This window comes from Bos grunniens, chromosome X (assembly GCF_055505025.1).
Source record: "Bos grunniens cultivar Pamir isolate PY7600 chromosome X, Bosgru_T2T1.0, whole genome shotgun sequence".
In the NCBI taxonomy this organism is placed as follows: domain Eukaryota; kingdom Metazoa; phylum Chordata; class Mammalia; order Artiodactyla; family Bovidae; genus Bos; species Bos grunniens.
Window position 1 is genome coordinate 30,098,308 of NC_141194.1, and position 23,206 is coordinate 30,121,513.

A 23,206-nucleotide genomic window follows, 5' to 3' on the forward strand; every position below is an offset into this window, starting at 1 on the left:
CTTTCTTGTATTAGTATCAGAGAAGGTCAGTTTGATTAATCTGTATGGTTAGGGTTGTATAAACTCGATTTCCAGCTATGCATTTATAATGATTAAGTATTTTTCTCCTTGAAATATCAGTCACCTCCTAATTTCTCTTGCTACACTAACACTAGGTGAAAAATACTCAACGTCACTAAAATTTTCTATAGACAAACTAAATAACTGCGTCACCTATCCAGTTTTCAGATGTCAGGCTCACTTGTTTCTCCTTTCACCTACTATGTGTTTCATGCAGGAGATGTGTGAAATTCGATTCCTGGCTTGGGAAGATCCCCTGGAGAAGGAAATGGCAACCCACTCCAGTATTCTTGCCTGGAGAATTCCATGGACAGAGGAGCCTGTTGGGTTACAGTCCATGATGTTGCAAGGAGTTGGACATGCCTGAAGCAACTGAGCACAGCACAGGACAAGAACTTTGTAAGTTTGGTGGGAAGTGGGAGGTTTCCATCATCTAAGGTGGTATTTAATGGTATACCAAAAGACAAACGTATCAAAAGTGAAACCTCAACCTTGTCCAACATCAGCAAATCATAAGCTTTACTACCAAGGGTCCCAGGAAGATGGTTTTCTCTAAAGTCAATTTATTAGCCAAATTGAGAATGCAACAGCTTTGCTTTTATGAGACCTTATACAGCTAAGCTCTGGTCTGCATTCTCAGTCCTTTGAGAGAGAAAGAGAGAGTCAATGGTAATTAAGTAAATTTCTCACGCATCCTGGGGGAGGAGGCAACAAAATTCTAAACATAACTTCAGATAAACACAGCCATGCCAGTCAGTAAACAGGCTGCCCTGTACTAAACAGATGCAAATTTAAGGCTTTAATGCATTTTCCTAGTTACTGTTTGTGGCTAGTTCTAATTAAATGTTAAGGACAAAACCCCAAAATAGTGGTTAATACCTGTGTAGGTTAATACCTATGTACTGCACGTTTTTCTCTTTTCAAAAAGGAAAATAGTACCCTTTTGAAGTTTCCCTGGAAGCATGAAGAGACCTCATGGTGGATGCGAGTGTTTTTGTTTTTTTTTTTCCTTTGTCTTTCATCCCAGTGAGTAAAGCCCTCTCTATGTTCATGGACCAGTCTCCCTACAATACCCTGATGGAGCACTCATCCTATCAAAGCAAAGCTCCCCACTCTTTTGCTTAAAAATACTCTCAAGATAAAGGAATGACCTCTTTATATGGAAGCTGAGACTGTGCTTCAAGTGGCAGAAAAAACATAACTTGATTTGAAATGGAGGGAGGTAGGAAAAAGAAAACAGATTAAAAAAAAAAAAATACAAGGAGGTAGGGGGACAGGAGGAAGGGAAGGCTGAGTGGGGACTGTATGGGAGACCAGAGAGAGACAACTTTCATCCTCTCTGCTATGTGCATGACTTCCTCTCAGGACAGGTTTTGAGGTGTACGTAATCAGCACACCATTTTCATCAGCAGAAAAGAAGACCAGACTTCCTCCAAATACCAATATTCCCAACATGTTTCTTTATATATTGAGGGAAGCAGTGGGTGGTTTGAAGTTTCTCTACTGTTTTTTTGTTGTTGTTGTTACTTTCCCTTAATCATGATAGATATTTTGCTTTATATCCATGGATATAAGAGCTAACAAGTGAGAATCTGTAAGACTCACTTTGGTATGAAGAGTCCAATTTCCCTGTGTGATGGACATGAACAACCAACAGCAAAATGGCATTTCTTCTCTTTTTATGGGGTCTACTCTCCTCTCTGTACAGGTGAATGGGTAACACACAGAATAGGAAATTAGGAGCATCAGTAGCTCCAGAGGGGTGCAAAGCAACTGCTCCAAAATCATAGGAGCAGGAGATGACATAGTTGGGATGAGAAATACTGTGTGGTGTGCTCTGCTAAAACCAAATGTCATTAAACACGATAATGATCCATCACAGAAGACTGGAGAACACATTTTCCTTAAATTAACATACCAAACAGAACTCCACTTTCACGGAATAATTGGTAAAAGACTCATATTGAGGTATATACAGCCGATACCATGGACTTGCAAAGACGTGAGAAAATCAATAGGGGCAATGTAATTGCCACACAAACATATACTTAACTGTGTGAAATGAGCATCTTGGAGAACACACTGGCATTTTTTTGATGAAACATTAAACATAATGATTAGTTGTTTCCAGAAGCCTCAACAAGCAACCAGCAGCCACAATTCTGTGAAACTATCCGTTTACCTCAAGCTAGGAATTTCCATTTAGGGGAAGAATATATCTCCTTTAGTGTATTCGCTAGGGAATATATTTCAAAGCTATAAAAAAAAAAAAAAAAACCCCAAGTATGTTCTAATATACCTTTTCTTTCAAAAATTATTTTGACAGTAGAGAATGCTAGAGGTTTGGATGCCAGTGAAGCAGAGGGACCATCTGGGGGTAACAGAGGGGGAAAGACAATAAATGACCAGCTCTCCAGGGTTCTCTTTGCTAAGCAAGAAAAGCAGAAAATGAAGGGGACGGGGTGGGGTGGGGTCTCAAGCAATGGATCCCATGAATGATTGGTTCCCAAGGTGCTGGTTGTGCCTGATCACCTGGATCAGAAGGTAAAGAATCTGCCAGCAGTGCAGGAGATCCGAGTTCAATCCCTGGGTTGGGAAGATCCCCCGGAGGAGGGCATGGCAACCCACTCTAGTATTCTTGCCTGGAGAATCCCATGGACAGAGGAGCCTGGTGGGCTATAGTCCATGGGGTCACAAAGAGTCAGACACAACTGAATGACTAATGCTTTCACTTTTTCACCCTCTTAACATCCTAGGTTTAAATGTCCACGCCATTCTTTTCTATATATGCCACAAGTGAGGAGTTTTGCTGGTTTTTTTTTTTTTTTTTTGTCTTTTACAGAATCCTTAGTGTTGTGAACTAGAAAACCCCTTTCAGAAGCATTGGCAGTTGGGAAAAATTGAGACCAGAGAGGAGACTTGCTCTGGGTATTATGGCACGACAGGTGGGGGCATGTACTGAAAAGAAGAAAGGTGGGTGGCAGAGGTAATCATTCCAGACTGTACATAAAAGAAAACTACCCTCCCTTTTCTACTAGCAATAATACGGGGAGGAAAAAAAAGCACCAAAATGTTGGTTTGAATAAGGCTGGTGGTGCCCACACAAACACAACCCTGGGCTTGTCCTATGGGTCAACCTGGATACCCCATGTTAACATATCAACAATCCCGTAACCTCAGTAGTACACAGACAGGGTGGGTAACTCCTACGTGTCTGCTGACTTTCTGGCCCAGGCAGAAGGTGTCTGTGGGAAGAGGAGGCTGTTGTGGACATCACATCTTTCCACAGGTGGCTTACCCTTCAGGCTGAAGGACTTCTCAAAAAAATCTTTGCCTAGCGAGAAAGTCAATGTGCTTTGATGTAGTTATCTTTGCTGCGAGGGTTAATTCCAGAGACTCTGAGGTTGGCAAGGCATGTTTTGCTAAAACCAGCCACACAATGCAGAGCCTTGATCAAAGTAGTGAAAAGAAGTGACTCACTGTGTTTATGGGTAGCCATGGGTTACAGGTTATCACAGTTGTTTACTGCTAGCAGTAACATTAGCCATTTTTACCTGGTCTCAGTGAGGCCCATGGAGGCCACTGGGTTTGGGATTGGCTATGTAGGGAGACAAGGCAGAATGGGAAAGAATTGATGCCTTCAAATTGTGGTGCTGGAGAAGGCTTCTGAGAGTCCTCTGGACAGCAAGGAGATCAAACCAGTCAATCTTAAGGGAGATCAACCCTGAATAGTCACTGGAAGGATTGATGCTGAAGCCGAAGCTCTGGTATTTTTGTCACCTGATGCAAACAGACGATTCATTGGAAAAGCCCATGATGCTGTGAAAGATTGAGAGCAGAAGGAGAAGGGGGTGTCAGAGGATGAGATGGCTGCACAGCATCACTGATGCAATGAACATGAACTTGGGCAAACTCCAGGAGATGATGAGGGACAGGGAGGCCTGGCATGCTGCAGTCCATGGGGTCGCAAAGAGTCAGACACGATTGGGAGACTGAGCAACAGCAAATATAAGGAGAAGATATCCAGGGCACCAGCAGTTATAAGCAATCCTGGATGAGACTCTGATGGGTGAGCCCTGGTTTCTAAAGTGCTCTGTGCTCACACTGGTGGTTCTTGATCCAAGAGAGAATGTGCATCCTGTCCTGGCCCTGACAGAGAGAGGGCACTTGGAGCTCGGACTTGGCCTCTCCAGACCCCACCCTGTGGTTGTGACACGTGGCCCTGTTTTAATGTTGTTGGTACATGGTAGGCTTCTCCTTTCTCTTGTAATGAACTGTAGATTTGTAAGGACTCTCATTTTGAGTCCTCATCAACTCTTGAGCTTAACTGTTATACCCAAAGCAATTAGTGCAAGAACTGAGATGGTTTAGAAGGCTGCAACTCATTCTTAGCTGAAAATATGGGTATGGCATTCTTTTCAAAGGAAAAGACTATTCTGATAAAAGGGATGAAAATGAACCACTGATGCTGGTTGTCAAGCTACCCTTGGTCTGAAGTAGTACAGGCTTTGAAATTGGTTATCAATAATACAACTTTCTACTGGAATCTGAAAATGGTAGAATCCGAACTCCAGGAGCCAGAAGAATGGATTAGAAGGGGATGGCAAACTGATGGTTAGTTTGCTAGAAACTAAATTCCTTGGTTGGAGGAGCAAAAGCTTTAAAATTTCAGAATCTCCTTCCGTTGAGTTTCAGCCTCTCTGGCCTGCAGGTAGAATTCCAGCCAAAGGAACCTGGGAAAGAGCACTTTTGATAAATGGGCTACATCTGTGAGGACAATTACAATTAGAAACATAATTCAAGTGGGGAACTTCTGGCTGTCCCCTAGTTTACCGTAATTTTCCTTTTCAATGCAACACTAGTAGTCCCTGGACTGGGGCTACAGTTGAGAGTCTTAAAGGGTGGTAATATCCTGAAAGAAGAGACTATGACTGCTAGTTGGAAGGTAAGTGCAAGAGTTCCACAGGACTCCTGGGCTGAATTACCCGCTTCTCACACCTCACCTAACTAGGGCTGAACGTAACACATGCTTTGTTGCTTAGTGGATAGGACGGCCCCATCTTTTTCTGTTTGGAACCAGTGGGAGCCCTTATCAAAAAGTGGGGAAAGAAGGACAAGGCAAAGTCCAGGTGTGTCTCATTTTGCTACCACCTAAATGTGGACTAGCACAGTGGCTGAGCCCAGGGAGATATACTCTCTGCGGGGTGGGGAGGACAGGGGTGGGGTGGTGGAGAGACTGGATTAAAATGTAACAATAAGGAAGAAAGGTAAGATTGTTGCTGAAGGGAAGAAAGCCACCTAGAAAGAGGCTTAGAATAAGAGAATAATATGCTCCCTGCCTGGCAAAGACTGAAGGCAGGAGAAGAAGGGGATGACAGAGGATGAGATGGTTGGATGGCATCACCGACTCGATGGACATGAGTTTGAGCAAGCTCCAGGAGATGGTGAAGGACGGGGAAGCCTGGTGTGCTGCAGTCCATGCGGTCACAAAGAGTCGGACAGGACTGAGTGACTGAACAACAACAGTGCTCCCTTTGGCTATGACTCATGCCCCTTTAAAGAGCCAAGACATGTGCAGTACTGCTGGCTAATCTACCAAACACACTGGGTGAAGAGATGGGAGTTCTGACTGTGACCTGGACTGCATCATGTCTTTTGGAGTCTGTTTCACAGGATGTATCTGTCAGTAAGCACCTGCGTGGGAAAGCACCCTGTGGGAATATTCACCCAGTCATATCTGGAGAATACTGACGTCTCATCATCTGAATGAATACTGCATGGTCATTCATTGTGAAGATGAAGGATTGTGAAAGGTACTGGGTAGAAAGGTATGTGGTAGAAAGTTTAGATGGTGTATACCCCATCTGTCATAATATATATGGGTTAAAAAAAAGCTATTGGCCTCATTGTGTGTGTGTGAGTAGAGCTACAAATGAGTGAAGGGACAATTGGGATGCTTGGATCATTGAGGAAAATGAAGTTGAATTTGGTGGGCCTAATTCCTTGAGATTGAAAAGTCAAAAATTTGGTTGTTTGTTGTTGTTGTTGCTTAGACCTTCAGATTTATCGCTGATACATTTTCTTCATACCGAAGCTTCCATGTAAATGTCTAGATTACGTGGATAATCTGGATGGAATATACATTTACTTTTGAGAGTTTTAAATTCCATTTTAAATAATCAAGTAATCTGTAAATCATAGGTTAAAACTTTTAAGATGTTTCAAATATAGAAGTTAGTTTGACATGGGTAGAATTTATGAGATGTGCTGGGGGAAAATGGAAGGACCAGCATGTTTATGTTAAACACAGAAAGGGATAGAAAGGAACTAAAGGACGATGAGACACCTAATAGCACAGAGGTACCTTAGTACGAAGTGTTTATTGTATATGAAATACATAAGAGGCAGTAATTATACACATGCATATTTAATATTCATGAGAACTTAATTCAGGCAGCCATTAGTGAGAGCCATTCTGCCCCATGTGTCTTCCACTCAAGGAACACAAGTAAATCCCAGGGCCACTGATCAGGTTCATTGTCACACCATAACTGTGGTCTATGGTACACTTGTCTCTGTGTCTTTAATAGAGCAAGTTTATATGTCACTGGCCTAAGATGAAAAGCCAGCAATTTGCCATGGATGACTGTTGATATTTCTGTGGCATTTTGAAACCAAGGTCCGTTTAGGAGTGACTACTATCCCTACGACATCTGCCTGGGAGACAACATTTTTTGCCTCTGAATTGTATTTCCTAGCTATAGTGATGGAGAAGGCAATGGCACCCCACTCCAGTACTCTTGCCTGGAAATCCCATGGACGGAGGAGCCTGGTAGGCTGCAGTCCATGGGGTCACCAAGAGTCAGACACAACTGAGCGACTTCACTTTCACTTTTCACTTTCATGCACTGGAGAAGGAAATAGCAACCCACTCCAGTGTTCTTGCCTGGAGAATCCCAGGGATGGGGGAACCTGGTGGGCTGCCGTCTATGGGGTCACACAGAGTTGAACACAACTGAAACGACTTAGCAGCAGCAGCAGCTATAGTGAAGATGTTACCACACGGTGGCAACATATCTAGTGGAACAAGAGCAGGGGGTCCTTAAAATAAAAGAACCCGAGGAGAATTAGGAGCTGGGAGAAGACTACCTGGCCAGGCAGAATTTTCTTTGAGTGAGAAAAGAGAAACTGATGGAAGAGATCTCCTAGTGTAAAAAGAACACATCAAGGGACTCCAAATCCAGGAGGAAAGAGAAGGATGGAAACTAGAAATGGAAGCAACAATAACTGTAGAGTGGAACCTCCAAGGTTCTCCTTAACAGCATGAGTATCGTGGCTGAGAACTCACCCTTCTTTTCCTTAGTAACTCCTGGTGCTGGACACATTTCAAGCAGGACTACAGTGGGAGAGAACATGTGTTAGTTGCTCAGTTGTTTCCGACTCTTTGTGAGCCCATGGACTGACTGTAGCCCACCATGCTCCTCTGTCCATGGGATTTCCCAGGCAAGAATACTGGAGTGTGTTGCCATGTCCTTCTCCAGGGGATCTTCCTGACACAGGGATCAAACCTGCGTCTCTTGCATTGTACGTGGATTCTTTACTGTCTGAGCCACCAGGGAAGCCCAAAATGGCTCCTATTATGGGAACCCCCTCTCCTTGGGCACCGGTACTGTCAAACCATGGAAGCAGAGAAACTGAGTTTGGCTCTGTCCTCAAGATATTTGGAATTCTGAAACAACAGAGACCTCGGGTTCCTCCAAAATATTGTGCTGTGCTTAGTTGCTCAGTCATGTCCGACTCTTTGTGACCCCCTGGACTATAGCCTGCCAGGCTCCTCTGTCCATCGGGATTCTCCAGGCAAGAACACTGGAGTGGGTTGTCATGCCCTTCTTCAGGGGATCTTTCCAACCCAGGGATCGAACCCAGGTCTCCCACATTGCAGGTGGATTCTTTACCATCTGATCCACCAGGGAAGCTCAAGAATACTAGAATGGGTAGCCTATCCCTCCTACAGGGGAACTTCCTGACCCAGGAATCGAATCGGGGTCCCCTGCATAGCAGGCAGATTCTTTACGAGCTGAACTACCTGGGAAGCCCCCAATATTGGGCTGGTCCAAAAAGTTCATTCGGGTTTCTCTGACCCATCTTCTGGGAAAACCCTAATGAACTTTTTGGTCAGCCCAATAATACATGGCATGTGGGAACAGAGTTTTTGCAGAAAAGGGACCAAATAATTACACTGGTGTCTCAGGTACTCATGCTGTGAGGCAGCCAGTGGCCATGGAGGCATATCCTGACTGTCACTGTTGCCTGTATGTAGCCTTTTCCTGCAGGAGACTGTAGATTTATTTGTAAGCCATGTTACATGGTGGGTCCTCTCAGTTTTTAGCAACCAAACCCTATCTGATGCCACCTTTCTGTACGTTCACCAAAGGTGAGGTGCCTGGGTCCAGAAGGAGCACCTTTTAAGCTATCTTGTGGGAAGGATGAGTCTGACAATTGTGCCTCTATGCAGACAATTTCAGGCAGTAGAAAATTTCTCCACTGTGTGATTTAGTTGCCGAACAGAAGCAAATTGTTCTCTATTTCTTGTTTGCAGAGTATCTGTCACATTTATCCACTGCAGTATATTTAGCCCTATGGTTTGGGCTCTCTCCAACCCACCACACACTAATAAACTAAATACACGGGTTTTGTTAAGTGCCTTTTTTATTTCTGCTCTTAGAAGTTGGCTATATTTTTAATTTTAGACACCACAAACCTATAGGATGTCATGAGAACCACAGTAGGAGAAAGAAAAAACTCAGATTATCTTCTTTGTAACTTTCAATGGGTTATCAGCCATAGGAACCGGCTTATAAATCCATCTTACCCAGATTTTCTCTTTGTCTCTGCTTTTCTGTCGAGTTTAATTTTCATTCACAATGCCTTGAAAGGCAGTACAGAGTCATGCAACATTAAACCGATTACAAACTGGGGACATTACAGACCAATGATGACGCTCTAGACTTAAACAGCAAACTCTCTACAGTGGATAACATTGTGGTATTCAGGTTTCTGCAGTATTGAAGCTTTGATAGTGCAGTGAAAAAATATTAAGACTAAGTGCTTAATGGCAGCAGCATGGCATATTTTCTAAGGCATCTGTAATTCAAACTCTTAACTGGCATCAGGAAATCATTGAGATAACATCATTAATTTTCATTAAAGTAACAGTTAGTGGAAACGACCTTCGGTTGGAAAAGCTAGCCAGGACAAGTTTTGTTTTCTGACCCCAGACAATAGCTCTTTATCATGGCTTTACAGACATAGAAATGACGAAAAGGCCAGAAGGGAAACCAAAGCATATCTAAAATTAAGGGGAAATTCTGAAATAATCTACTGAACAGTTAAGTAATGTGATCATGCATGTTTTCAATAATAAAAGGATAGGTAAGCTCTTCATTCTGTATTCATACTCCACGTGGAACCTTTCTACCATTCCTGAGAAATCCAGCCCTTAATTTAGATAAATACACCCTTATTTTGCCGTGCCTAAATCTTTTTCAAAAATGAGAAAAGTAATGCTGAGAAAGGAAGTGCTGAGAGTTGCACAGTAGCTGAAAAGTGAAAATTTTACATTCTACATTCAGAACTTAACTTTGTTATGAGGTCATAACCACTCGTGGCCAAAATGTTTTATAATATGAGATTCCCCCGTTTGTCCCATGTTTATTGGAAATGTTAACATACAGTGAGATGACGGACAATGAGGTACATTCATGAATGGAAAGACTTTTTGACAGGAGAACTGAATAATGCCGAAATCTGTGAGGAATAGTATGGAAAGGGTGGTCCGATCTAGTCAGTTTGGGGGCTTTTTCATAGTATGACCTGGCACAACATATTATCTCTACTGAACTTTTAGGGTCTCACGGGACTGTACACCATAGCACTCTACAGAAGCCATTTCACAGTCGTCCCTTTCTCAGTGGGAGGCACTACCTCTGGGATGGGGCAGGGCAGAGACAGAAGATGAAAAAGAGGCAGAAGACTTTCTCCACCCGGCCTCTGTCTGACTCCCCCACCCCAAATTACCTCTTTCCAGCTCTGGTACATTCAACAGGTCCCTATGGGAATCATAGGCCCAGGGAGTCCTCTAAAAACCACTTACGCTTAGCAGCTATACAGCTGAAAAGTGATAGCTTCAGAGTTTAACCTATATGGAAATGGAAGCCCAAATCTCCTTTCGTTCACACATCCATTCCGTGAAAACAGATTAAGTCCTTTTCGGTGCCAGGAATCGTGCTGAGCACTGCAGAGACCAAGATAAAGAGGACAGGCCTACCCTCTCCTTCCAAACAATTTTATTTCTAAGCCATGTCTTCTCCATCACATCACCATGTAGAAAATCACACGCCAACAACACTCCTTGACCTCCTTCCTGCTAGCTTCTGCAGACACCCTGGTCACGTACCTTCATTCCCAAAGCTTCGGTTGCCAGGGTTCACAGCTCTCGGCTGTGAACTGGGTTCAGCTCAGTCCAGTTTGGGTCCAGTTCGGGGTGATTTCAACATTGGCCGTCATGACTCGTGTGTCACTCTAGCCACTCGGTTCCTTAAGTTCCTCTTTCAGCTGCAGGGAAATGGACATCTAGTCCACCTCCACCACCCATGCAAATGGTCATGTCCTAGAGCCAATCAGCTGACCTGTTCCACTTCCGAAAAACTGCTGAGCTTTGCTGCCGTCTGACCACAACTTCTTGGCCTTCCAGTCACTTCCACACAATCTCTTCCTCTACCTCCCTGAAGCATCTGTTGGCCGCTTGACCACACTACCTCCTAATTACCAGCTTCCACCTGAATTCCCAGCTTCTTCTGCCCAATGTGGACTGGGCAGACAGCATTCCAACCACTTACCCCCTCTTTTGACTAGATCCTCATTTCTCTTGCCCAGCTGGCCTCTGCCCACCTGGAACAAAATCATCTAGCTCCTGGAGAAATTCCCCTGAGGATGGGTGCAGCCCTAAAACACTCAGCCAATGCTGAACTCCAAGATGCTGCTTTCCAAAATAGCCCTCTCCTCAGCCACAGAGGTAAGGCCAACCTCGACTTTCTGCTGTTAACAGCAGCCCAGGAACTCTCCTCCACCTTCACGCTGAAAATGGAGCCCTGTCCACGGGCATCCCTCGCCTGCCTCCCCCAGGTCTCCTCAGTTACCTGGCCCTGCTCACATCCTCTCCTCACCCTACTCACTACCTTGGAAGACAGGCACCCTCTTCCTTCTCGTGGGCCCTGGGTTATCTTCTCCCATCCTCCCAGGACTCATATGTTTTATTATCTCCTCTTCCGTCAACAATGTCCATTTTGTCCTGTCTTCTAATACTCATTGAAATAGACTCAGGTTTCTCTCAGTCTAAATGCATGTACCCTCCATTAACTCCTCCACCTTCCAGCTAACTACTGCCCCACTTCCCTTCACAACCTTTCTCCAAGAATCGTCTCAACCAACTTTCTCTACATCCCCACTTTTCATTGACTTCTAAGCCCACTTCACCTCCTACACCATGTCCCCTAAAACCTCTCCCAAGTTCCTGAGGACCTCCTTGTTGCTCAACCCAATGGACACTTGGGCCCACTTCCTCCTGATCTTCCAGCAGCATCTGAGCCTGGTGGTGGGCCCCTTCTTCCTGCCCGCGTAGCATGTGGTAACATACTCTGTGTGTGTTCCTTTGTAGTCCTCTCTGTACATGGGTCACTCTTGGTCTCAAATATTGTTTTCTTGTTACTTTCCCTCTCCCTAAGCATCTGCACACTCATAATTCCTAAATGTTGCTCATCTGTTTCTCCTGAGCATCACAGCTATGTGTATATGGCCAACCCTGCCAGCAGGCCCACTGTTCATCTCAGTTGAGCACCTGAGTCTCTTCCTTGATCCATCCTCACCAGGCATGTCAAACTTGTCACTAAGGCCTATCAATGCCACCTTGTATTTCTTAAGCCCTCCCAATTTTCTCCATTCCTATTCTGTCAATTCAGGCTACCAGATTGCTGGTTTAGAGGATGGAAACTGCTTGCCGAGTTTCTTCCCCTTCAGGGGTATGCCCCCACACCTCCCTGCACCACCCCTCCACCCCCAGCACTGATGCAGGCTCTATCCCACAGCCAGAGTCATCTTCCTAAATGACAGTCTCAACATGCCATCCCACTACATGGCTCCCCACTGATTTCTACATTCTTTAAGTTTTTTGTAATTGGAGGATAATTGCTGTACAATATTGTGCTGGTTTCTGCCATCCATCAACATGAATCAGCCATAGGTATACATATGTCCCCTCCCTCTTGAATCTCCCTCCCACCTCCCACCCCAACCCACTTCTCTGGGATATCACAGAGCACTGGTCTGAGCTCCCTGGGTCACACAGCAAATTCCCATTGGCCATTTCTCTTACATATGGTGATGTATATGTTTCAATGCTAGTCTCTCAATTCGTCCCACCCTCTCCTCCCCACCCTGTGTAACTTAAGTGTAAAAACCTTTCACAGTCTGCCTGGTTCCAGCCGAATATTTCACCACAGCCCCTCCCTGGAGCTCCTGGAGTTTTATCATGCTGTGGCATTTTCAGTTCCTGAGTACATCTCTGGACCCCATGCCTCAACACACACTCTGCCTTCTGATGAGAACACTCCTCCCATACTGAACTCTACTTACCTTTCTGGACTCACGTGGCTCTTCAAGCAAACCTTCTCAGCACCTCACCCCCACAACTAGCTGTTCTCATGGTACCCCACTCACTGTCATGTGACTAAATATACAACATTCAAACTATCCTTTCACTTTTTCTCAGGTGCCCATAAAGCCTTAATAGAGGCAATCTCATTGCTTAAAAAAAAAAAAAAAAACAGATTGTAGAGGTTCTTGATGATCTTATATATGTTTACCTATGTCTGTAGACTTCTGGATACCCTATGTGTCCCTCATTAGACTGACTATAGGTTCCATCAGTGTAAGGACTGTGCCTATTTTGTGCTCACATCATCAGCATACACGGGCTCTCAATGACTTAGTAACAGTTACATAAACTCTCTAATGAACCAAGAGTGTTGTGTGACACTCTGGGATTTTTCTTCCCACTGAGGCATGCTATTTAGCAAAAGCAGAAAAACAACCTTGTCATCATTCTTCTATGACAGCATTGATCTCAACATTAGCATTCAAGCTAAAAAACAATACACATCTCTGAGCTTTGGTTGGCTAAGGCAACCGAGTGCTAATACTTCAAACATTAAACACATTTTCTAAGAAGAAATAAAGGTGGAATGGGGGAGATAATTCAAGTTTCATAAAGATAATTCTGGATGCCAGTGCCATACATTAGAAAATAAAAATGATCAGTCTCTTATCAATTCAACATCAGTAGCTGAGGAATGGTGACAAGAATGATTCTCAACAATTTGACAGAGTAATCTAGATGCCCAGGTCTCCCACACTGCAGGTGGATTCTTTACCAGCTGAGCTACCAGGGAAGCCCTAGAATTGAGCAATCAGGGAAGCCCCAATCTAGATGTACACTAAGCCAAGGAGATTTGAAAAAAAATGAATTCCATGTTACAACTAGACTTGAGAGAGCTATTTCTCCCCTCCTCAAGAGCAAATACCCCAATCATTTTTTTTTAAAGCAAAGAGTAACTATCAAGTATTTCAAGCACTGGTTCACACTCACAGCAAAGGGCCTTCTGCAGTCTTCGGAGTTTCATGGCAGTCCTATAAGCCGAGAACCTGACATTATTCAGGTCAGCTGAAGAAGAAAGGGAGAAAACAAAGATCATTTGTTATTTCATCAAATAACACAGATAAGCTCCCAATGATCTGCCAACAAAAGGCTAGGGAAAAAAATCTCTTGTATATACCCCAATTTTGGAAAAGTGAAATTCTGTCAATGTGGGGAAGGAAAAAAAAAATGTCTTTTTACTCTTTGATGATCAGGAAAGCTAAGTTCTTTGAGGGACGACAGTAGCATAACCTGCAGGGTGCTCATGTAGTTCTTGTTCCCAAGAGAGAATAGAGGGACATGTATTTATTTCCTAGACTGTAATCTTGGTTCTGTTGTAGTGAGACTTAAAATGTTTTTCCTGTTATTTTATTTTTTTATTGGAGTATAATTGCTTTACAATGTTATGTTCGTTTCTGCTGCACAACAAAGTGAACCAGGTATATCCCTGGTGGCTCTGATGGTAAAAAATCTGCCTGCAATGCAGGAGTCACAGGTTCCTGGGTCGAGAAGATCCCCTGGAGAAGGGCATGGCTACACACTCCAGTATCTTTGCCGTGAGAATTCCATGGTCAGAGGAGCCTGGCGGGCTACAGTTCATAGGGTTGCAAAGAATCAGACACGACTGAGAGACTAAGCATGTACACATATACATGTATCTCCTCCCTCTTGGACCTTCTTCCCTCTCCCCTGAATCCCACCCCTCTAAGTCATGAGCAACGTAAGATTAAACAGAACAGGGAATATGTCATTGGACTAGCTATGAGAATTTAGCAAACAATCAAGTGGCATATAACATTTTTTCTAATTATCAAAGTTATACATGCTCACTGTGGAAAACAAAGAAATTAAAGGAAAGCATGGAATCAAGTAAATAAATTATCCATAATCTCACTACACAAAGATGTGCACTGTTAACATTTGTAACATTTCTTATTTAACATGTGTATGTGTCTGTATGTGAGATGTATTTTAAAATATAATTGGCAAAGTTAACTCTCATCCAGGTTTAGGTCTGCCTGATTCCACAGATTCCTTCTATTTAACTCTTCTGCATTTATTTTAAAAGTACATAAGTTGGCAAAGACAGGATAAAAGAGAGCTGGTTTTAAAAGAAGTTCACAAATTCGTGTGTGCACACACACACATTTACTAATCAGAAATGTTTGCTGATCAAAAATTTGGGTGCATGTTAAATATACAAAAATGATATCAGATGTCAATAAGAAAAGTTACAAATCCATATCAGGATGGATATTTGTTTCTGTCCATATTCTGTATTAATAAAAGACACTGCTATATTTTTTTTTAAATCAAGTGAAAAACATTGGGATTACATTTAGCTTTATATAATAAGGTGCAATCATTCTATTATTCTGCACAGATTAACAACTCAACAATTTCTGCTACAGTGGTTTCTACTGTCACTTGTCTATTAAGCCCCAAATCATCTCACCTAGCATAAATCTCTATTTACAAATTTTGCATAAGTCTTAATATACACCAAGCTATATTTCTTTTCTTGTATTTTTGTGTATTTATGTTTCATAAACCCAGCTCCAAAAAGCTCCTTGAAGACCAGTACCCTGTCCCCAACTTCTGTTGTATTTCCTGGTGACTTAACATACAACTGTTCTCTGAGAAAGCAGGTCTAATACAGCTCAGGGACTCTGACAAACTGAATGAATAAAAGAATGGAAAAAATACTGGCAAACATGACTAATAACCATAAACAAATGGCACCCACAGAACCAATTCTAACTGGAGATTAGGAAAGGGAAATAATTTAATCCATATCCAAGTTGATGAGTCAACATTATTAGATTGATGGCCTTTGAAGAGATCAAATATAATAAGCTAAAATGAAATTAGGGGAAAGAAAAACAAGGTCTGCAATTTACTTTGAAATATCCAACATAAATGCCAAAAAGCAGACAATACTAAATGGTGGCAAGGATGTGGAGTAACTAGAACTCTCTCTCATACATTGTTGGTGGGAATATAAAACAGTATGACTACTTTGGACAATCTGGTTAGCAATTTCTCATGAAATTAAACAAACATCTATCTTATTACCCAAAAATCTACTCCTAGATAGTCACCCCAAAGAAATAAAGACATGTCACAAAAAGATGTCTATGCAAATGCCCAGAGTAGCCTTCATCCATAAGAGCCAAAAACTGGAAAGAAAACTATAGTAGAATGAATAAACAAATTGTGGTACAGTCACACAATGGGAATTCTACTCTGTAATAAAGAGGAACTAACTACTGACAATGCAACAATGTGAGCCGATTTGAAAAATGTTACCCTGGGTAACAACACAAAGAGTAAAAATATATACTGTTTGATTCCATTTATATGAAATCCTAGAACAGGTTAATCTCACCTATACTGACAGAAAGCAGGTAGATGGTAGCCAGGAGTGGGGAGGGGGTGGGTAACTAACTGAAAAGAACACAAGGCTATTTTTTATGTGATTAAAATGATATTTATCTTGACTGTTATGAAGGTCACTTGAGAGTATATACATTTTATTGTATTTATGTATGCCTTGTATGGATTTGAGAGTTGGGCCATAAAGAAGGCTGAGCATCAAAGAATGGAAGCTTTCAAACTGTGGTGTTGGAGAAGACCCTTGAGAGTCCCTTGGACTGCAAGGAGATCAAACCAGTCAATCCTAAAGGAAATCAACCCTGAATATTGATTGGAAGGACTGATACTGAAGGTCCAATACTTTGGCTCCCTGATGTGAAGAGCTGACTCACTGGAAAAGACCCTGATGCTGGGAAAGACTGAGGGCAGTAGGAAAAGGGGGTGACAGAGGATGAGATGGCTGGATGGCATCACCAGCTCAACAGACATGAGTTTGAGCAAGCTCTGGGAGATAGCAAAAGACAGGGAAGCCTACTGTGCTACAGTCCATGGGGTTACAAAGAGTCTGACACAACTTAGTGAATGAACAACAACAAATGCCTTAATAAAGTAGATTTTAAGAGTTAAAAAGAAATCCTCCCCTGGACAGAGTAGAATGATGTATGTGTGTGTTAGCTTAGCTATGCTGCAGAGGCGGTCAGTTGTCTTAATCAGGAAAGCACACTCCAGGGGTGGCTGGCTAGCAATTAATCAAAAACCCTCACTCCAGAGGCTGCCACTGTAAAAGCCTGAGTTATATTTAGCTCATGTTACACCTAAAATCCTATTAATACATCTAGGATCCTAATTAATGTGAGAGGGGCTTGTGTTAGTGATATTCGTAGTTTACAAAATACAAGGACTGCTGCAAAGGGTTTAGAAACATGCCCTGCCCTTACGTTAATGGGGTGTGAGAAGAATCTAGCAGGCCCTCTACCTTTCAAAGTGGTGCAGTAGGCTGGATTCCAAGAGCTCCAGCTGTAGTTCTGGGACTCTTGGTTGCCTGAATTCAATTAGACGGCTGACAGAATCCTGCTGTTGTAGCAGTGGTTCACCAACTTGAGTGTACATCAGATACACCTGGAGGGCTGGTTAAAAACCCGTGATTCTTCAGGTCTACAGCGGGCCTGAGGATCTGCATCTCTAACATGTTTCTAGGTCACTGCTGATGCTGCTGGTCCAGGGACCACACTTTGAGAACCATCGTGTTAAGGACCGTGGCAGATGTGGATTGCGAGGCTCTCGTGCCAAGCTCTCCAAAGGCAGAGTTGGGACTTCACGGAGTCTTAAGCACGGGCTTTAAAATTGTTTTCTGCTCTGTGACTAGTAAGTGTTCATAGGTGACAAATCTTGTTCTAAGACCTGCTTTGGTTAGAAACTGGTAGCCAAGATATGGCTAAGAAGGCAGCCCACACCTCTGTATAACCACAGTGGCTCCCAACACCTATTGACCCAAGAGAACCTGGGCAGATCCTTTTTACCCCAATTATGATTTGAGGAAACAATGGCATCAGCATCTCTTCTGACCTTGTTAGAAATGCAGATTCCCAGGGCCCACCCAGCTCTGTGAACCAGAATCAACATTTTAACAAGATCCCCAGGTGACTGACCTATACCTTCAGGTATAATTGAGTCTTTGTTGTTGTTTAGTCGCTAGCTTGTGTCCAACTCTTTGCAATCTCATAGACTGTAGCCTGCCAGGCTTCTCTGTCTACGGACTTCTCCAGGCAAGAATACTTCGATGGGTGCTATTTCCTCCTGCAGGGGATCTTCCCCACCCAGGGATTGAACCCCAGTCTCTTGTATTGCAGGCAGATTCTTTATCACTGAGCCACCAGGGAAGCCCTCAAATGAGTCTTTAATTATACATTTTAATACAGTTTCTTGTTTCACGTTAAAAGTTCAAGTATAAACTCTGTATAGAGACCTGTGTTGTCTTTTGTTTTTCTATCTTTCTACATTCCATTCTGTGGGCTTGTGGATTATTTAATGACCATTATAGTCAATTGGGGAGAAGGCAATGGCACCCCACTCCAGTACTCTTGCCTGGAAAATCCCATGGACATGGATGGAATAGCTTGGTGGGCTGCAGTCCATAGGGTTGTTAGGAGTCAGACACGACTGAGTGACTTCACTTTCACTTTTCACTTTCATGCATTGGAGAAGGAAATGGCAACCCACTCCAGTGTTCTTGCCTGGAGAATCCCAGGGACGGGGGAGCACTCCAGTGTTCCTGCCTGGAGAATCCCAGGGACGGGGGAGCCTGGTGGGCTGCCATCTCTGGGGTCACACAGAGTCGGACACGACTGAAGTGACTTAGCAGCAGCAGCAGCATAGCCAATTAGACCAAAACTTCATCTCTAGATTATATTTGTGGGTCTCTTGTTTATGATGAACACTAATAAAATAAATTAAAGGTGTCCTACCCTCTTTTTGATTTTCCAAGGTGTATTCAGAATTCAGAACAAGTGGTCTAAATAAGGTCAGAAGCTCCATCCAACCCTCAAGAATTGGCAAATTCCAGGAGCTAGAGATCCAAGTGGGAGAGGCAAGGATGATGTGATTCTTTCAGGGTGTGGCTCATGGTAGAATACTATCAGAGACAAGCATCTGGAACATTCTTGCTCCAGCAGCACTCTCAGCTTCCCTAAAGCAGTTCAAACATTCTTCCCTCTCAAATCCTTCTAAATATGGCACATTCTGCCTGGAGTCGATCCACTGTGACACCCTTTCAAGCATTCCCTCCAACACAATGCAGAGAACAAGCCTTCTGCCACCAGTTTTCCATGTAGCATGGTCCAACTAATGAGCACACAGTGATTCAGGAATACCACAAGACGGGAACAGGGAAAACATCTAGTTTTCATCATACTGCGACAGAAGCCATGCAGATTTATAGATTTATATCCAGTAACCATCAGTGAATTTCAACGGAGTTCTGGTTTCCTTAAAAAGTCCTACTCCAGAGAGATAACCATCTGTGTTGTCTGAATCCGCATGTTTTGCTAGGAATTGGCAGCACCGTTCCCTCTGGCTTACAGCTGGTCGCCGCCACCTTGTGAAAATGTGGAGGACACACACTGAAACCTCAAGATGCGGTACAGCTGAGGACTCTGTGACACGGTCCCGAGCTGAGGCTGGGGCTGATCACATAGCTAAAGTATGCATGTGAAATATAGCTTAAAAGGAGAAGGCAATGGCAACCCACTCCAGTACTCTCGCCTGGAAAATCCCATGGACAGAGGAGCCTGGAAGGCTGCAGTCCATGGGGTCGCTAAGAGTTGAACACGACTGAGTGACTTCACTTTCATTTTCCTTTCATTCATTGGAGAAGGAAATGGCAACCCACTCCAGTGTTCTTGCCTGGAGAATCTCAGGGACGGAGGAGCCTGGTGGGCTGCCATCTATGCGATCGCACTGAGTCGGACACGACTGAAGCGACTTAGCAGCAGCAGCATAGGATTCAAACTCAGGTCTGTCTTTCTCCAAAGCCCATGTAAGGATAAAAGGTAATGATGGTAAACATCTGACTAAAAGTACATCACAGAAATCACTAAAAGCCTTGAGATCTTAGTGACAACTTGGAAAACAGTGACAGCACAATTGTTAGTTCCTCATTAAGTTGGAAAAAATTTCTAACATGCAGAAGTCGAAGTTCGGGCCCTCATCAGTGTTTAAAAAAAAAAAAGAAAAGAAAAGGAAATTCAAATAAACAAAGACATTTCTGTCAAAAAAAAAAAAAAAAAAGAAGAAATATAGCTTAAAGTCCCAGTGCCCATCCCCCATGGGAGGCCAGCCTCCACTTTCCCCGGGAGCTGGTTTTCCAGGACTCTGGCCCAAGCTATGAGGAGCTCACTAGCTCTCACAACTGGAACTTGAAAAGTGGACAAGTGTGAGACTACCCAAGAAATGAGTTACAACATGTTTGCATGGCAGTTGATAGGAAGCGCACTTTAGGGCACTCAACATGCTGAACTGTACATTCCTCTTCTTCATGATTTATTTTATCCAGGGCTGGTTCTGGTCTAAAAATGGAGAAAGTAGAAACTTAAGGAACAAAGGGAACAATTACATCATCTACCCTCTCAAGTTGGATCACCAGCTACTAAAGTGATGGTCCATTTGGCTCTTACTGTGAGGCACAGAACAGACAACAGGTTTTGTTGCACCTTTTTTAAGCCAATGAATTTCCCTTGGCTATGCTAAGTGTTTCTTCCCTGGTGGCTTAAACTGTAAAGCGTCTGCCTACAATGCTGGAGACTTGAGTTCAATCCGTGGGTTGGGAAGATCTCCTGGAGAAGGAAATGGCAACCCACTCCAGTATCCTTGCCTAGAAAATCCCATGGACGGAGGGGCCTACGGTTGCATGGGGTTGCAAAGAGTCGGACACGACTGAGCAACTTCACTTCACTTCTGTCATATAACTTTCACTTTCATTCTGTGGAGGATAGTGGTGCAAGGTGTCAAATTCACCAGAAAAGAGGAATGACCGATCAAGTCTGAGCCATAAATCTACACATTGTTGGACATGCTCTTGCAAAAAGATTGAAAAACACCTCAGCATTTTAAAGTCAGGGGAGAATTTGGAAAATATTGTAAAAATAAAACAGTAAGCCCCCTCACTTTAATTTTACAGCTGGTTCCTACCTTTTCATCATACTTCAAAAACCTGCTACCAAGGAATGAACTGAGGTCTACAATTTAAAACAAGGAGTATTTTGGTCCAACTTTCCAGTAGCTTGTGGGCACTTTTTAGAAAGGCCCAAAGTTTTAGTATGTTTATCTATTAGATAGAATGACAATGACCCCCATAAATGTAATGAGTGGAAAGAGCTGGATGGCTCAAGATTATTCCAACAGATAAATGAGTGGTGTGGTCTTTGTTTCCTATCAACTCTGCCAAATCACTCAGGTGATTATGAGTGAAAAATAAAGTTTAGAGGAATTATGATGTTTTTTCATATAGTTCCAACTTCAGAGGTTTGCATACAATGTGAATTAAACTACTACTGCCTATCTGTTTTAATCAATTTCCAAATTTTCTAAAGATGCCAAAACAAGGTAGTCTCCTCTCATACCCCTTCTAATATAGAAAGGTGGGTGATTTGGGGAATTCCCTGGTGGTCCAGTGGTTATGACTGTGTGCTCACTGCCAAGGGCCAGGGTTCAGTTCCTGGTTAGGGAACTAAGATCCCACAAACTGAGTGGTGTGGCCAAAAACAAAAACTAAAGATTTTAAAATATAATAATATATCTCCAATCCCCCAGCCTCAGTATTCCTATAGAAGAATGGACTCTCCACACAATAAGCATTATTCTTGCCAGCTCAAAGTCACTAGGACAGACGAGAACCATAGATAAGTCTTTATAAGGCTTGAGACTAATGGAGTAATTTCAACCAAGTCTGTCTTGAAAGCAAATTGAATCAAGATGTCTAGGCTTCAGAAGTCTTAGAGTACAATGTAAAATTATGGGGAAGTCTTCAAAAACTCTTCAACAACACGGGGGATTTCTGCAACATATCTTGAAAGAATTAGCTGAGAGAGAAGAGGTTCATTAACACATGATGGTCTATAATTTTTTAGATATATTAGAGGCCTTTTAAAATCTAAACTCCTTTAAACCTCATCCTCAACACTGAGCTTTACTTAAATGGGGAAAAAAATAAACCTACAGAGAGATAAACAGGAATGACACATTCATACTTGCATAACTTGCAGTAAGTCGAGTCTGTGAATTTATAATTCCTATCAAGTTATGTTTCCAGATGAGAAACAGTATTACTTTATTCACTACCAGTTACTCTCCAGAATACTTTTTCTCTGAAAAATGAAGAGAAGCAATAAAAGACCCAGAGTCACACAAATGTTAGAAGACTTAGAATTCTGAAGGAGAGAAACAAACCAAACCCAATAAAAAATAAGGAAGTTCAACTGAGAAATAATAGATAGCATGAAATCCTGACTGTGGGTTGTTCAAGACCTTTCTGGCTCCCGCATCTCACTTGGCCTTCCTAACACAATCTTACTATTTCTTAGCAACACTGTGCTCCTGGAAGAGCAGAAATTAAAATGAGCTTTGCTTCTTGTTTGCTGCTCTGGTAAAAGGTTTGTTGAGAAAGCAGTTTCTGTAACAAATGGCCAATGTAAAGTTCTTGGGGGAGGGGGTGGGAGGGAAACCGTGTATCTTAAATACCATTTCTGGGCCCGAATTCTACCTCCCCCCCACGCCCGATAATGGAGAAGGGACTCATGTGGACACTGCTGTGCCATGTTCCTTTTACTTAAGTTTCAGATCAGAAAGAGTCTGGGCTCCAACTCTCAAACCCTGCCCACCAGAAAAACGTATAAAAACTAATATTGATTCAAAAAGACTGTTTAGGCTAAACCAGTTTACAGCTCTTTAAAAGACATCCACCAAATAAGAACAAATGTACAAGTACAGAAAACAGAGTAGCGGTTAGCAGAAGGCAAGGGGGGGACAGGGCAAAATGAGCTAAGAAGATCAACTAGTATGGTGGCAGACAGAACTAAATTTGGGGGGATGAGTACGTAGGGTAGGGTATACAGAAGGAGAAATACAATGTTGTGCACTTGAAACTCATGATGTTATACACCAATGTTACTCAAGGTAAAAAATAAAGATATCCATCTAATCATCATCCTGTCACCTATCCTTTCAATGCTTACTGAGAGTGAGGACAAAGGGAGACACAGGCCAGGAAGGCCTCTCTGAGAAAGTGACATTTAAGCAGAGATGAAGAGTGATGGGAGTTGGCTATGTGAAGAGGAGGAAGAGCAAAGCAAGATGAAAGTCAGCACGTTTGAAAAAAGCTCTTCAGCAGAAAAGACTGTAGACCATTAAGACTCCTAAGAAAGCCCAGGCTGATGAAGAATGGCCCCAACTAAGACCTACCAGGTAGACAGGGGCAGGGCCCCTTTAGGGCCCTGCATATCATGGTAAGGAACTAGGTCTCAGAAC

The 23,206-nt window shown here is 42.9% G+C and overlaps 1 protein-coding gene across 24 annotated transcripts in view; it reads right to left on the reverse strand.

Annotated features, from left to right (window-relative positions):
* The window catches only part of DMD (dystrophin), a 2,667,987-nt gene that overhangs the window by 105,535 nt on the left and 2,539,246 nt on the right, over positions 1 to 23,206 (reverse strand). For all 24 annotated transcript variants that reach the window (XM_086387503.1, XM_086387509.1, XM_086387510.1 and 21 more), the window contains one exon: positions 13,763 to 13,837. In XM_086387503.1, coding sequence (XP_086243629.1) covers positions 13,763 to 13,837 — 75 coding nt within the window. The remainder of the gene's footprint in view (positions 1 to 13,762; positions 13,838 to 23,206) is intronic.